General features: G+C 40.9%; 1 protein-coding gene across 2 annotated transcripts; it reads left to right on the forward strand.

The window, feature by feature from the left end:
• Positions 1–461: 461 nt before the first annotated feature.
• Positions 462–7,483, forward strand: LOC115682067 (ABC transporter B family member 9-like). Of its 2 annotated transcripts, none has more exons than XM_056319519.1 (13): positions 462–584; positions 908–1,177; positions 1,952–2,006; positions 2,345–2,520; positions 2,634–2,855; positions 2,942–3,180; positions 3,281–3,806; positions 4,138–4,411; positions 4,501–5,176; positions 5,312–5,540; positions 5,626–5,892; positions 5,992–6,255; positions 6,617–7,483. In XM_056319519.1, exons 2-13 carry the CDS (start codon positions 929–931, stop codon positions 7,262–7,264), a joined length of 3,825 nt encoding a protein of 1,274 aa, XP_056175494.1. In that variant the 5' UTR covers positions 462–584; positions 908–928; the 3' UTR covers positions 7,265–7,483. The 2 variants fall into 2 exon arrangements, with proteins under 2 accessions (XP_056175494.1, XP_056175493.1); XM_056319518.1 differs by having other exon boundaries at positions 565–669.
• The last annotated feature ends 5,489 nt before the right edge of the window (positions 7,484–12,972 follow it).

Genomic DNA, 12,972 nt, shown 5'->3' on the forward strand with positions numbered 1-12,972 from the left:
GAAGCAAAACCAGGCTTCTAGAATCAAGCATGAATCCACACAAAATCCGAGTAAAAAAGCCTTAATCGCCATACGCCTTTAACTATAATTATCCAATCAGTCGTAAACATTCGTTTTCATTCTGTCTTGCGCCCTCGATTCCAGCAGTCCCGCCTGCGACACGTGCGCAAAGAAAGGAGAGATCTTGCACCATTTTAGGGCTTTCCCATCTAGTTATGGTCAGCACCATAACCCAATTTTTTACCTGGCAAAGGTCAAACCTTCTAGAAGCTGAATGTGTGCGCAAACCTTCGCCCCTGCGCACGTGCGGTTCTTTTTGTTCCTGTCGGGTTTGTCTCTGGAAGGAAACTCTCCGGCGGCCACGTGACCACCGACGTCGCCGGCCGCTAAGAATAGACACCAAAACGAACAACCTCCGCGCATCAAGAAAACCACTGCTCATCTATATATATATACATACACATGGAGCTTCACCATTTCTATCTACACCAACCCTCTTTCTGGTTCTCAGAATCAGAAACCCAGAAACCAAGAACACCCCCCCCTCTCTCTCTCTCTCTCTCCACCGTCCGCTCGTGAACTCGGTGCGTCTTTCTCTCTCTCTCTCTCTCTCTCTCTCTCTCTTTCTCTCACCATTCCGATGCCGCATTCCGGCACGTCGGCCGCCCGGTGAGTCCGGCGTTTCTTTGTTCACGTTCTTGTCTCCATAGGCAAGAGGAAGGGACGATAAGAACCCTTTTCTTTTGATTTTCTATTACCTGCCCTCAGTTTTTTTGCCTGTTCCGCGTAGCTCCGGTTCTTTTCGTGTTTCCGAGCTTCCGTTCTCGTTGCATGGCCACGTTCCGTTTTTTCTTTGGTCTTCTTTGTTGATCTTTATTAGAGGGCCATTCGTTTTTTTGTTTCGCAGAGGAAAGATTGCGGCTGAACCATGAGCGAAGATAAAAATGCGTCGGAGCAGCCACAGGGCGACGGTGGGAAAAAAGGGACGGACCAGAAGGTGTCCTTCTTCAAGCCGTTTGTCTTTGCGGACCGGCTCGACCTCATTTTCATGGTGGTCGGCACCATCACCGCCATCGCCAACGGGCTCGCGCAGCCTCTCATGACGCTCATATTTGGGAAGCTCATCAACTCTTTCGGCTCCTCCGACCGCGACCATGTTGTTAAGGAAGTCTCAAAGGTACATCTACATTGTGGTTAGCTCTTGTTCTTTTCGAATGTGTCGGATTTTTTCCTACCCGGAAAACGGGCATTGCTTGTCTGAAGCTTGGATGGGTAAAAAGTTCGATAATTATCAAGAAACCACTCGAAATCAGGATCGATACTTTTCTGGGTTTCAAGGTGAACCTAGCAAGAACTCATTTTCCCTGTTAAATGCTCTAGTTGTTACATATATGAACGTGAGGAGAACCATGTGACTCTTTCCACTTTGTTGGGGTTTTTCAAGAAAAGGAAAGAGAAGATATTAATGAAGGAATACATCTCATTCAGTGAAGCTTATGCTTTACAAGTTCTGTTCTGGTTTGACTTAACTTTGTCATATATGTTTGGCTGATTAGCATAATAGCACCAATTTATTTATTAGGTAAAATGAGTACCTAAATTGGTCAGCGCTGAAAGCAGACCCGCCCTCTTTCTGCCTGCATATACATATTTTCTTTGAAAAAAAAAATTTGTTTAATTTTTTATCTTGTGAAGGCACGGCTTTTGTGCTTAGATTTCACTCACGTCTGCGTCCTTCAGTAAATTTTATTCGAAACGTTAATTCCACCACTGAATTAATCTCATGGCCGAGAAGGAAAGGTTTTGATTTTCAGTTGCGGTCAGGTCACTATCCACATTTTCTAACTCTGTGCACCATCCTGAGCAGGATGCCGCAATAGAGCTACCAGAAAAGTCATTCTTTCCTATATATGTTACTAATGATCAGTAATTATACCTTTTTGACTTTCAGGTGGCTGTCTTGTTTTTGTACTTGGCTCTCGGTACCGGAGTCGCTTCTTTTCTCCGTAAGTGCCATCGGATTCTTTCTTTAACAATACCATGCTTGAGTATGTCTATAATTGGTCAAGTCCCTTGATTTTTCTCTTGATTGCATAAATAGGGAGTCAAAAGAAAGTTATGTTCTGTTTGCTGTGGTTTCAGGATCTATCCATGTTGTTCAGGTCTAGGCAGAATTATATTTACCGACAGTAACTTAGAATAGCATGACGCCGAAAGTTCTGTACAATGCTTAATTAGTTTCGGGTTCTTTGGTCATATTCTTTCTTCTCATCTGATGTTCGTATCTTATCTAGCTTCTCCGTAAGATCTACAATTAAAGGCTTAATTGCTGTATGTGTTGCAGAGGTAGCTTGTTGGATGGTCACAGGAGAGAGGCAAGCGACCCGGATTCGAGGTTTGTACTTGAAAACCATACTAAGACAAGACATTGCCTTCTTTGACACCGAAACAACGACCGGAGAGGTCATCGGGAGGATGTCTGGAGACACCATTCTCATTCAGGACGCAATGGGAGAAAAGGTAGAGAAGGGCTGGCACTTGCTCTTTTTTCATAAGTGTACCAGGAAAAACATGATGATTGGGAAAGTATTATCATATGCCCACAATTGACTTGTTTCATTCGCAACTTGTAGGTTGGCAAGGTTATTCAACTACTGGCGACATTCTTAGGAGGTTTCGTGGTTGCTTTTACAAGAGGATGGCTTCTTTCCTTGGTTCTCCTCTCTTGCATTCCTCTCATCGTGATTGCCGGAGGGGCTATGGCGTTGATCATGACTAAAATGTCGAGTCAAGGGCAGATCGCCTATGCAGCAGCTGGAAATGTTGTGGAGCAGACAGTCGGGGCCATTAGAACGGTAAGTAGTGGAGAGATTTATAAACCTGAAAAACTTGTAAATTTTTTTTTGTCCCATTTTTAATCTTCCTTCTGTTTCATCACTAGGTTGCATCCTTCACCGGCGAAAAGAGAGCGATAGAAAAATATGACAACAAGCTGGAAGTTGCATATAAATCTACCGTAAACCAAGGGTTTGTCTCGGGCATGGGGCTTGGAGTTGTCCTGTTAATTGTGTTCTGCACTTATGGACTTGCGGTATGGTACGGATCCAAATTGATCATAGAGAAAGGATACAATGGCGGACAAATCATCAACGTCATTATGGCCATTATGGTTGGCGGAATGTGAGCGCTGTGCTTTCTTTTTGTTCTACTTCCTTTTTTATCAGTTTGCAACTACAGAAGAAATTCTCATCTTTCCGAATGGACATTTCTTGGTCTGTAGGTCCCTGGGCCAGACATCTCCTTGCCTAAATGCATTTGCATCGGGACAAGCCGCAGCATACAAGATGTTTGAGACCATTGATCGAAAACCACTCATTGACTCCTATGACACCTCTGGAAGGATATTGGAAGATATAAAAGGCGACATTGAGCTTAGGGATGTTCATTTTAGGTATCCCGCAAGGCCAGATGTGCAAATCTTTGCTGGATTTTCTTTGACAGTCCCGAGCGGCAAAACTGCAGCTCTAGTCGGTCAAAGTGGCAGTGGGAAATCCACAGTCATCAGCTTGCTCGAGAGATTCTATGATCCTGATTCTGGTGAAGTACTCATCGATGGTGTCAATTTGAAGGAGCTTCAGCTTAAATGGATCAGGGAGAAAATTGGATTAGTGGGTCAGGAACCTGTCTTGTTTTTAACAACTATAAGAGAGAACATAGCCTATGGAAAGGAAAACGCAACTGATGAGGAAATCAGAAAAGCGATTCAACTTGCCAATGCTGCAAAATTTATCGACAAGCTGCCGAAGGTACCCCTGTTCTTTTGATTTGAACTTCGCACGAGTATACATTCATAGGGTATGAAAAGAACTCTACAAAAAGGAGCTTGACTTGATACAGAAAAGAAGTTGTGCTTACAATATGCTCATTCATCCACACAGATGCAAAAGTAAAGAGAGATTTATCAGAGTAGACCACTCATGATTGGAATTTCTCATCTGATGTTTCATCGAAGTTATCGATAATCAAGAAAACCATCAAGCATATGAACAGAAAGCCTTAATTACTTTCATATCTTGTATGTTGACTTCTGATGAGATGTTTCGAGGGAATAATCTTGACGGTTGAATGTGACTGTAGGGCCTTGACACAATGGTGGGAGAGCATGGGACACAATTATCTGGCGGACAAAAGCAGCGAATCGCCATAGCAAGGGCCATTCTGAAGAACCCAAGAATCCTCCTCCTTGATGAAGCAACAAGTGCACTTGATGCAGAGTCTGAACGAGTCGTTCAAGATGCCTTGGAGAATGTCATGACGAACCGAACTACTGTTATAGTCGCACATCGCTTGACAACTATCAGAACTGCAAACATCATTGCAGTTGTGCACCGTGGCAAGATAGTGGAGCAAGGTAAACTAATACTTCAACCTCATCTGACATGTTCTTATCATCTCTTTTTACAACTAATTCAAGTTGAGACGCTCGAATCCAACATTTAGGAACTCATGAGGAGCTGATCCAAGACCCCGAGGGGGGCTACTCGCAGCTTGTCCGTTTGCAAGAAGGAAACAAAGCCGCCGAAGAGAAACTTGGCCAGGTTGATACTAAATTGGATGCGAATTTTGAAGTCGACAAGGTACTGATTAGAACCTTTAGCAAAAACTCATCCGGTAGACCATCCATGAGGAGATCTATAAGCAGAGGTTCATCAGGAGGCCGCCCCTCTTTTGCTCTCAGCTATGGTATTCCTGGTCCAATTAATCTTGTCGAGATGGGTGGAGAGGAGGAACAATATGAGAGAACTGAACTGGACAATGAGAAGCGTCAGAGTGTATCCATCAGACGTCTTGCATATTTGAACAGGCCCGAGTTGCCGATTCTGGTTGTCGCATCCCTTGCAGCCTTGGTACACGGAGTGGTATTTCCGATATTCGGACTCTTGCTGTCTACTGCTATCAAAATGTTCTATGAACCTCCTGACCAACTAAAGAAAGACTCCAATTTCTGGGCGCTCGTTTATGTCGGTATGGGATGCATCACTCTAGTAATCGTGCCGATTCAGAACTATTTCTTCGGAATTGCTGGTGGCAAGTTAATTAGAAGGATACGATATATGAGTTTTCAGAAGGTTGTACACCAACAAATTAGTTGGTTCGATGATCCTGCTAACTCAAGGTATGCTAATTTATTATTCATACTTCTACCCTTTCAACGTATTAGCATGATTAATGCTAATGTACTCGATTAATTCAAGGGTTCTGCACCATCAAAATGTCCTTACAACCTCTTCTTTTCTTTTTAACTCTGCAGCGGTGCAGTTGGTGCGAGATTGTCCACTGATGCATCAACGGTGCGGAGTCTAGTTGGCGATGCATTAGCTCTGATTGTCCAAAATGTGGCAACAGTTACAGCGGGATTGCTCATAGCATTCATAGCGAACTGGATGTTGGCTCTCATAGTTCTTGCAGTGTCACCTTTGTTACTTGCTCAAGGATTTATCCAAGCGAAATTCACTACGGGTTTCAGTGCAGATGCCAAGGTCTGTCTGCCGGTTCTAACTGTTCCCTATTGTTTACACTTCCCATATGATTTCACATGACACTTACTGTATTCCCACGTTACAGGAGAAGTACGAGGAAGCTAGTCAAGTGGCGAATGATGCGGTGGGTAGCATCCGGACAGTGGCGTCCTTTTGCGCCGAGAACAAGGTGATGGACTTGTACGAAGAGAAATGTCAAGGCCCAAAGGAGCAGGGCGTCCGGCTTGGGGTTGTGAGCGGGATCGGATTTGGCTTCTCCTTCTTTGCCCTCTACTGCGTAAATGCGTTCTTGTTCTACATTGGAGCTATACTGGTGCAACACGGGAAAGCAACCTTTTCAGAAGTTTTCAAGGTAAAAAATTTGGGAGCTAAATTCTTCTTTTGGGGCCTTTCTTTTTTAAGTAACAATCCTTTCTCAACATGATATACTACTGACTATTGAGATCTGCAGGTGTTCTTTGCTTTAACAATTTCGGCAGTTGGGGTTTCCCAGAGCAGTGCGTTGGCCCCAGATACTAACAAGGCCAAAGATTCGGCTGCTTCGATCTTTTCCATTTTGGATAGCAAGCCTCAGATAGACTCGAGCAACGATGAAGGAATGACGCTGGAGAATGTAACTGGAAACATAGAGTTGGAACATGTCAGTTTCAAATATCCAACAAGACCAGATGTCCAAATCTTCAAAGACTTGTCCCTGACCATCCCCGCCGGCAAGGTAACAGCGATAACCCTCTCTCTCTCTCTCTCTCTCTCTCTCTCTCTCTCTCTCTCAGCTAGTTTATCAGAAATTGTAGATTTCACTAACCAAGAAGATTATCCACTTCATAGGCATTGAATATTATGCTTATGTTAAGACTAAATATGAAATTTACAGTTAATATTTCAAACTCTTAAGCAGTTTTGCGCATGTAAAAAGTTCAGAAACACCGTAACAGTCCAGATGACTTTATAAAAGACTGTATTTGGTTTGACGTTTAACGGGTTATTGATTTCGTTTATGAAAATGGTTGACACAAAATATTTAGTTCAATTGAAGGTTATCGAAGATAACTGAACCATGAAACTTTTCCTTGCAGACCGTTGCTTTAGTTGGAGAAAGTGGCAGCGGGAAATCAACAGTGATCAGTCTTATAGAGAGATTCTATGATCCTGATTCCGGCCGTGTATTTTTAGATCATGTGTTGCTCCAAAAGTTCAAGCTTAGTTGGCTGAGGCGACAGTTAGGTTTGGTAGGCCAAGAGCCTATCCTCTTCAACGAAACAATCCGCGACAACATTGCTTATGGTAAGCAAGGCGGCGTCACTGAGGATGAGATCATTGCCGCTGCAAAGGCATCAAATGCACACAACTTTATATCTTCCCTGCCTCAAGGTTATGATACATCAGTTGGTGAGCGAGGAGTGCAATTATCTGGTGGACAGAAACAGAGGATAGCTATTGCTAGGGCCATTTTGAAGAATCCTAAGATACTTCTGCTCGACGAAGCTACGAGTGCGTTGGATGCGGAATCGGAGAGGATTGTGCAAGAGGCACTAGACAGGGTAATGGTGAATCGGACAACTGTAGTTGTGGCTCACCGCCTTACGACGATAAGGAATGCAGATATAATTGCGGTTGTAAAGAATGGAGTCATTGCCGAGCAGGGTAGGCACGACACTCTGATGAAGATAAATGACGGCGCTTATGCATCGTTGGTGGCACTTCATGCGAGTGCTTCAAAGTGATGACGGGAACAAGAAATGGTGGCAGAGCTTTCGCATGCAGTACAAAGGCAATCTATTCACAACCAAGGATAGTTAAATTAGACAAATCTTGCAATTCTTTTCTTGTTGTATACAATGCTCATATAAGAATCTTCCGGAGGCCACACTTCAAAAAGATGAGAACACCTATTTGTACAGTTCATCTTTTGGCAAATTGGATGCGGCTGTTGCACGACTAAATTGCGTTGGTCCTGGATATCGTGAAACCTGTAGGAGCAACACATAGAATGCTAGGATACTAATTCTCTCACGCTTGACTCGTTAATACAAGGCTTGAAACAACAAAGGCAGGAAAAGATAAATCATCCAAACATACTAGTCAGTAGTCAGAGTGCCCTTTGTGATTAAGAGTCATGCTGTTAAGGAAATGCAAGCATATTCAAGAGAAGAATTGCAACGAATTTAACAGCAGATTTCATTGAGGTGTTGCTGTTGACAGATATATCATGAAGAACAACCTCTGCAGCCATACCATTCATTGGTAACCTCTGCCGCTTCTCCACAAATGCCGATGGAAACCACCCTGCTTTACCTTTGCATTCTCCTTCCGACCATCCCGATGGACTTATGTAAGGAATACCGATTAATATCATGAATGAGCGGATAGAATATGTTTCATGCCTGTACAATTAAATCACTTGAGTGACAAATACATCATTACTAGTATCATGTCCCAAATAGAGGCTCATGTTTAGCGCGGCACTCAGCAATCCTAACTGAAAGGAATACAACCTAATGCTCATTATCACCTTTATTACCCAGATTCCGTGGCCCCAAAAGTTGTCCAGTCTTTTTTGGGTTGACATGCTAGGATTTGTATACTCTTGTCTGATCTTGTTTATACTACGAAGCGTTGAAGTACATTTATGGATATTAGTAAGTATTAGCACATGATAATAAACAAAAAAAAAAGAACTAAAGTTTTGTAGTATCTCTCATACTTTATAAATACAGCCATCTATGTAATTTTTATCGATTCATAGTAAAGATGTAAGGTTTTAGTATTTTTTCCATCCCCTTTGTTGGAGATCCTAAAATACTTACATGGTGTCAGAGCCACCAAGAGAGAGGGACGCAAATCAAAATCCTAACTTTATCTTGCTTATTGTCATTGGTCTTGAAAAAAGAACCCTATGTCATATCATTTCTACATTGACACTGTGACCACCGGTCTTCGTCATCGAGATCAGCCAAAACCAGTTGTATTCAAGGGCAGCATCATCATCCTCCGCCAGTCATAGTCTCCGATCTGCTTCAGGTGTCTCTAAGAGCAGTGTTATCTCGAGAGTCATTGGTCTCGATGCTGTCGTCATTGGGAGTTGTCGATGTTCACTGCGGCCTTATCAATCTTGTCACCTGTACTAGTGAAGTCTAACGCAAGTCGAGCCTCTCTATTGTCTACCGTCATTTCACCGTTCGTCCTTCTCGATCTTGGTCAATGGTTCTGCTAGTTTTCGTTTTTTTGTATTCTGTCCTTTTCAATTCCTAAAGAAGAAAAAAGAAAAAAAAAGGGCTTTGTAGGGTGCCCTTAATACTCCAATCTACAATGCCTCATCTCCATAAATTTAAATCAACACTTACCAAAGCCTACCGGGATGTTATTCATTGTGAAACTCCTTTTCAATTGTGAGCGTCAATGACAAATGACAAGCAAAGTTGTCATATAAAAATGTGACTCTTGCTTATGAAAAGATGTGATTGTTGACATGAAAAGTGATGATAGTTTAACAGTAAGAGTGGTGATGGTTGGGATAATGTATGTATTCCCAAGAGATGTGTTGATTGGTTGTCTAAAAATATGATCAATCATATATTGTTCATCATAACAGTTCAAGTATCACAACTCAACATTTTCTTCTTCGTAACTCTCTTCTCTTTTTATACATACAACTTTGATAACACATTCGAAGTGAAATTTCAAAAAAGAAATTAAGTAATTGCGGAACTCGTCTCTCTCGGCTTTGGTATATATCTTGGGGGTATATTTGTTTAAAACCCAGCCGCAACAATAGTGGTGCCAAATAATACCTTAAGAACAGTGATCGTCTTCGCACATCAAAATATCAAAGATCCATAACTACTGCGCTATCTTCATCGCAATCAAATTTCCCCAATAATCTTAAGGTATTACTATTTTCGTGAAGATGGAGACAATGGTCTCATTTAGTACTCACAATCTTGACAATAAGTGTTAATGAAACTTTTGTTTTTATTTATATGCTTGAGTCATCTTCCTTGTGGCACAATAGATTATCTCACGTTCGCTATAGTACTTTGAAATTTATGGATAAAAGTGATATGATATCATGTGATAATCTTAATAAGAAAAGGATGATGAAATGAGGTGTCGAGGAAGGATTCTCAATGCACTATCAGATCGTCTACATGAAAATTTCAATCTTATACAAATCCTAAAGACATTTGAAATGCCTTGGAGACCAAATGCAATAGTGACAAATAAGGTACGGATAGATTTACCACTCTGAAATATTTTGAATTTGTCATGATTAATGGAAAGTCTATCTCTAAGCAAGTGGAGGAACTTCAAATATATATTGTCAAACTCAAAGACCTTATGATTGAAGTTTCTAAACCTCTTTAAGTTACTGCAATTATTTCAAATTGCCTTCAACTTGGAATGATTACCGAAAGAAACTTCTACACATGATTGAGAACCTAATTGTCGATAGTTTAATAAAACACATTCGAATTGAGAAAAATTCTTGAGATCGTGAGGCTAATTATGTGAAGGAAGTTGTAAATATGGTGCATTTGTTGAGCATGGCAACATGAGCAGAGACAAAGAAAGCACCGAAACAATGGTGTGAGAAATTTTGATTCGGTGGTATTATCATATTTATTTAAATATAACAATGCCGATAAATGCATTTATCCAACGATTACCAAAGAGTTGGAGCTATAATCTACTTACATGTAGATGATATGCTGATTGTTGGTACAAATATGCACTGCATAGATGAAAATAAATAGTATCTATCTTTTCAATTTCAAAAGAAAGATTTGGGAGAAGTGGATACAATTTTAAGTATCAAAGTGATCAAACATAGTGGGGGTTATGATTTAAGTCAATGCCACTATGTGGAGAAGATTATTAAAAAATATCACCATTTTGGAATTAAAGAGTCAAATGTACCATATTATGTATCAATTAAATTGATGGAAAATATTGGAGAACCTTTAGCACAATTAGAACATGCTAGTGCAATTGGAAGACTGATATATGAAATGCATTGCACTAGACCGAATATAGCCTTTATAATGTGTAAATTGTCATGTATTGAAAGGCCATAAGTAGAATCCTTGGTTACTCAAAGAAGCAAACATGTCGACACCTCGATGGGTTTTTAAACTTGCAAATGGTGCAATCACTTGGGCATCAAAGAAGCAAACATGCATAGCTCATTCAATGATGGAATATAAATTTATATCACTATCGGCGGCTAGTAAAGAGGATGAACGGCTGCGGAATTTGCTATTGGATAAAGAGTTGTAGCAACAACCAATGATAGCCATATCTTTACATTGCGATAGCGAAGCAACAATGTCTAAAGCACATAGTATAGTATATAATAAAAAATCTAGACATTGGCTTGCGACATGAGTATGTTAGACAATTCATTACTGATGATATTATTTCAGTAATATATCTTTAGACAAATAATTACTAGGTCGATCCATTCATTAAGTGACTCTCGAGAGGTTTAGCTAACGGTACTACCATAGGAATGGATCTTAAACCAATTGATAATAGTCGAGTATAGTAGAAACCCAATTTTATAATTTCTAACGAAATTGTTATAGTTCAATTGGTAACAACAAGCTACTATATCTTGACGGTGATCGATTACAAATCCAATGATGGCATGAGTTGACGAAATTATTAAAGTTCAATAGCGGCTACTCTCCAATAGTATGTCCTTTCTCCTTCAACCTTAATATTTGTAAGCAATTATCATTTTTTTTTTGGTAACCCGGGAACCCCCGCACGGCCGACGGTCGGGAGTAAACCCGGGGCGACACGTGCTAGCCACCACACACGTGCCACCAGTTAAGTCACCCTGCGGCGCCGGGATTCGAACACTCAACCTTTTGCGAGAGGAAGAGTGCGCGCTCCAGCAAGCGCCACCCGGGCGGGTGGTATTGTAAGCAATATCATGATACATTACAAATCCAATAATGGTACGAGCTGACAGTAAGTTCATCGTTTTAGAGATTTTTTTATCATATACCATTGAGACCAGCCTTTGGAAAGCAACTCTTTGTTGCTGAGGTTCAACAGCTGCCAGTGCCGTGGCAGCTTCTTTTCCAAGAACAGCCAAATTTGCCTTCAATTCCTGCATGCAGCTTAGCAACATTTTCAGTTATTGGAGTTTCTCTAACTCGAGCTTGTCTTGTAGAAACTCCTGCTGCCTGCGATCTTTTCAGGTAAATTGTGTATTACAGCTTCACATGAATTACTCGTTGTGGTACGAGGAAGCAAGGACTCCAGCACATCAATCAGTGTGTTCTGTACCTATGAAATTCCAGCTTTCTATTACCTGCATCTCTGCTTCCTGTCTCATTCGACTGCAACGCTGGAGCAAGATGACGAGCATCTTCCAAGGGAGCACCAGTAATCATAACTCTCAAGGGTTCTAAGATCTGACAAAGGGGAAAGGTGATAAGTACAACATGAACATGTTGACTACGCGGAGCCTATAATGCTGTAATCCAAATAAGCATTGACCTTTGATCTTGATAAAAGAGTTATTAGGTCATAAGCAAAAAGGTAATTGGTTTGTAATCTTCATGGGACGAAGCACATTCCGGATGTTGTGAGGTCTACATCCCCATGACATCATACATCCCACGCGACTGAAATTATAAAGGCTGCTATACCTCCATGTGGAATTGCCACACAAATCCTCTTGCATCACTTAATCTTCTTGGAAAAGTTTGATAGTCCCTCAAAAAATGAGGACCAAAAACGTCACTCCTTGCTAACTTTAAAACACACCTTTCCAAAAACCAAGAGTATGCTTGCTATATGGATGACCTTCTGCAGTTCCACGTCTTCTCCAAACATAGATCGTCATGTCAACCAATACCATCAAGCAGGATGCAAATCAGGGTGTAACTAGGCCGTTTGTCAAACTAGACATATGTAACGCATGTCGTCACACTTTTTGCGCATGTCGTACATATTATGCAAATACTTTAGATGTTTTCAGTGAACGATTGAGACCTATTCCTTTATGATCCAACCATCACAGGTCCAGATCAAAACCCTCGAGAACTTGGGAATGACCCTTTGATCGAACTCTAGCTTGTCAATGTTATAATTTGGGGATATGTTTACTAAAATTCCTAAAACTTATCACTACAGTATAATTGAGTTCTAAAACTTGCAAAAAGTGCAATCAAATTCTAAAACTTATCAAATTGATTCAATCGAGTCCTAAAGTTAACACCGTCAAACTTACTAACGGAAAATACTGAAGTGGCTTATCTTAATATTTTCTCTCTCCTACGTGACGATGACGTGGCTAAAGTATGGAAACATAAGATTAAAATGACGTTGTTTTGACTCAAATTTGATTTTTAATACTAATTTTATTTAAATTAAATTTAAAAATAAGCTTAAGAAAAGGAGGAGGACAAGCGGGGAG

Source organism: Syzygium oleosum, unplaced genomic scaffold (genome assembly GCF_021117445.2).
Source record: "Syzygium oleosum isolate NSW1041296 unplaced genomic scaffold, Sole_v2.1 Sole_v2.18, whole genome shotgun sequence".
Classification (NCBI taxonomy): Eukaryota; Viridiplantae; Streptophyta; class Magnoliopsida; order Myrtales; family Myrtaceae; genus Syzygium; species Syzygium oleosum.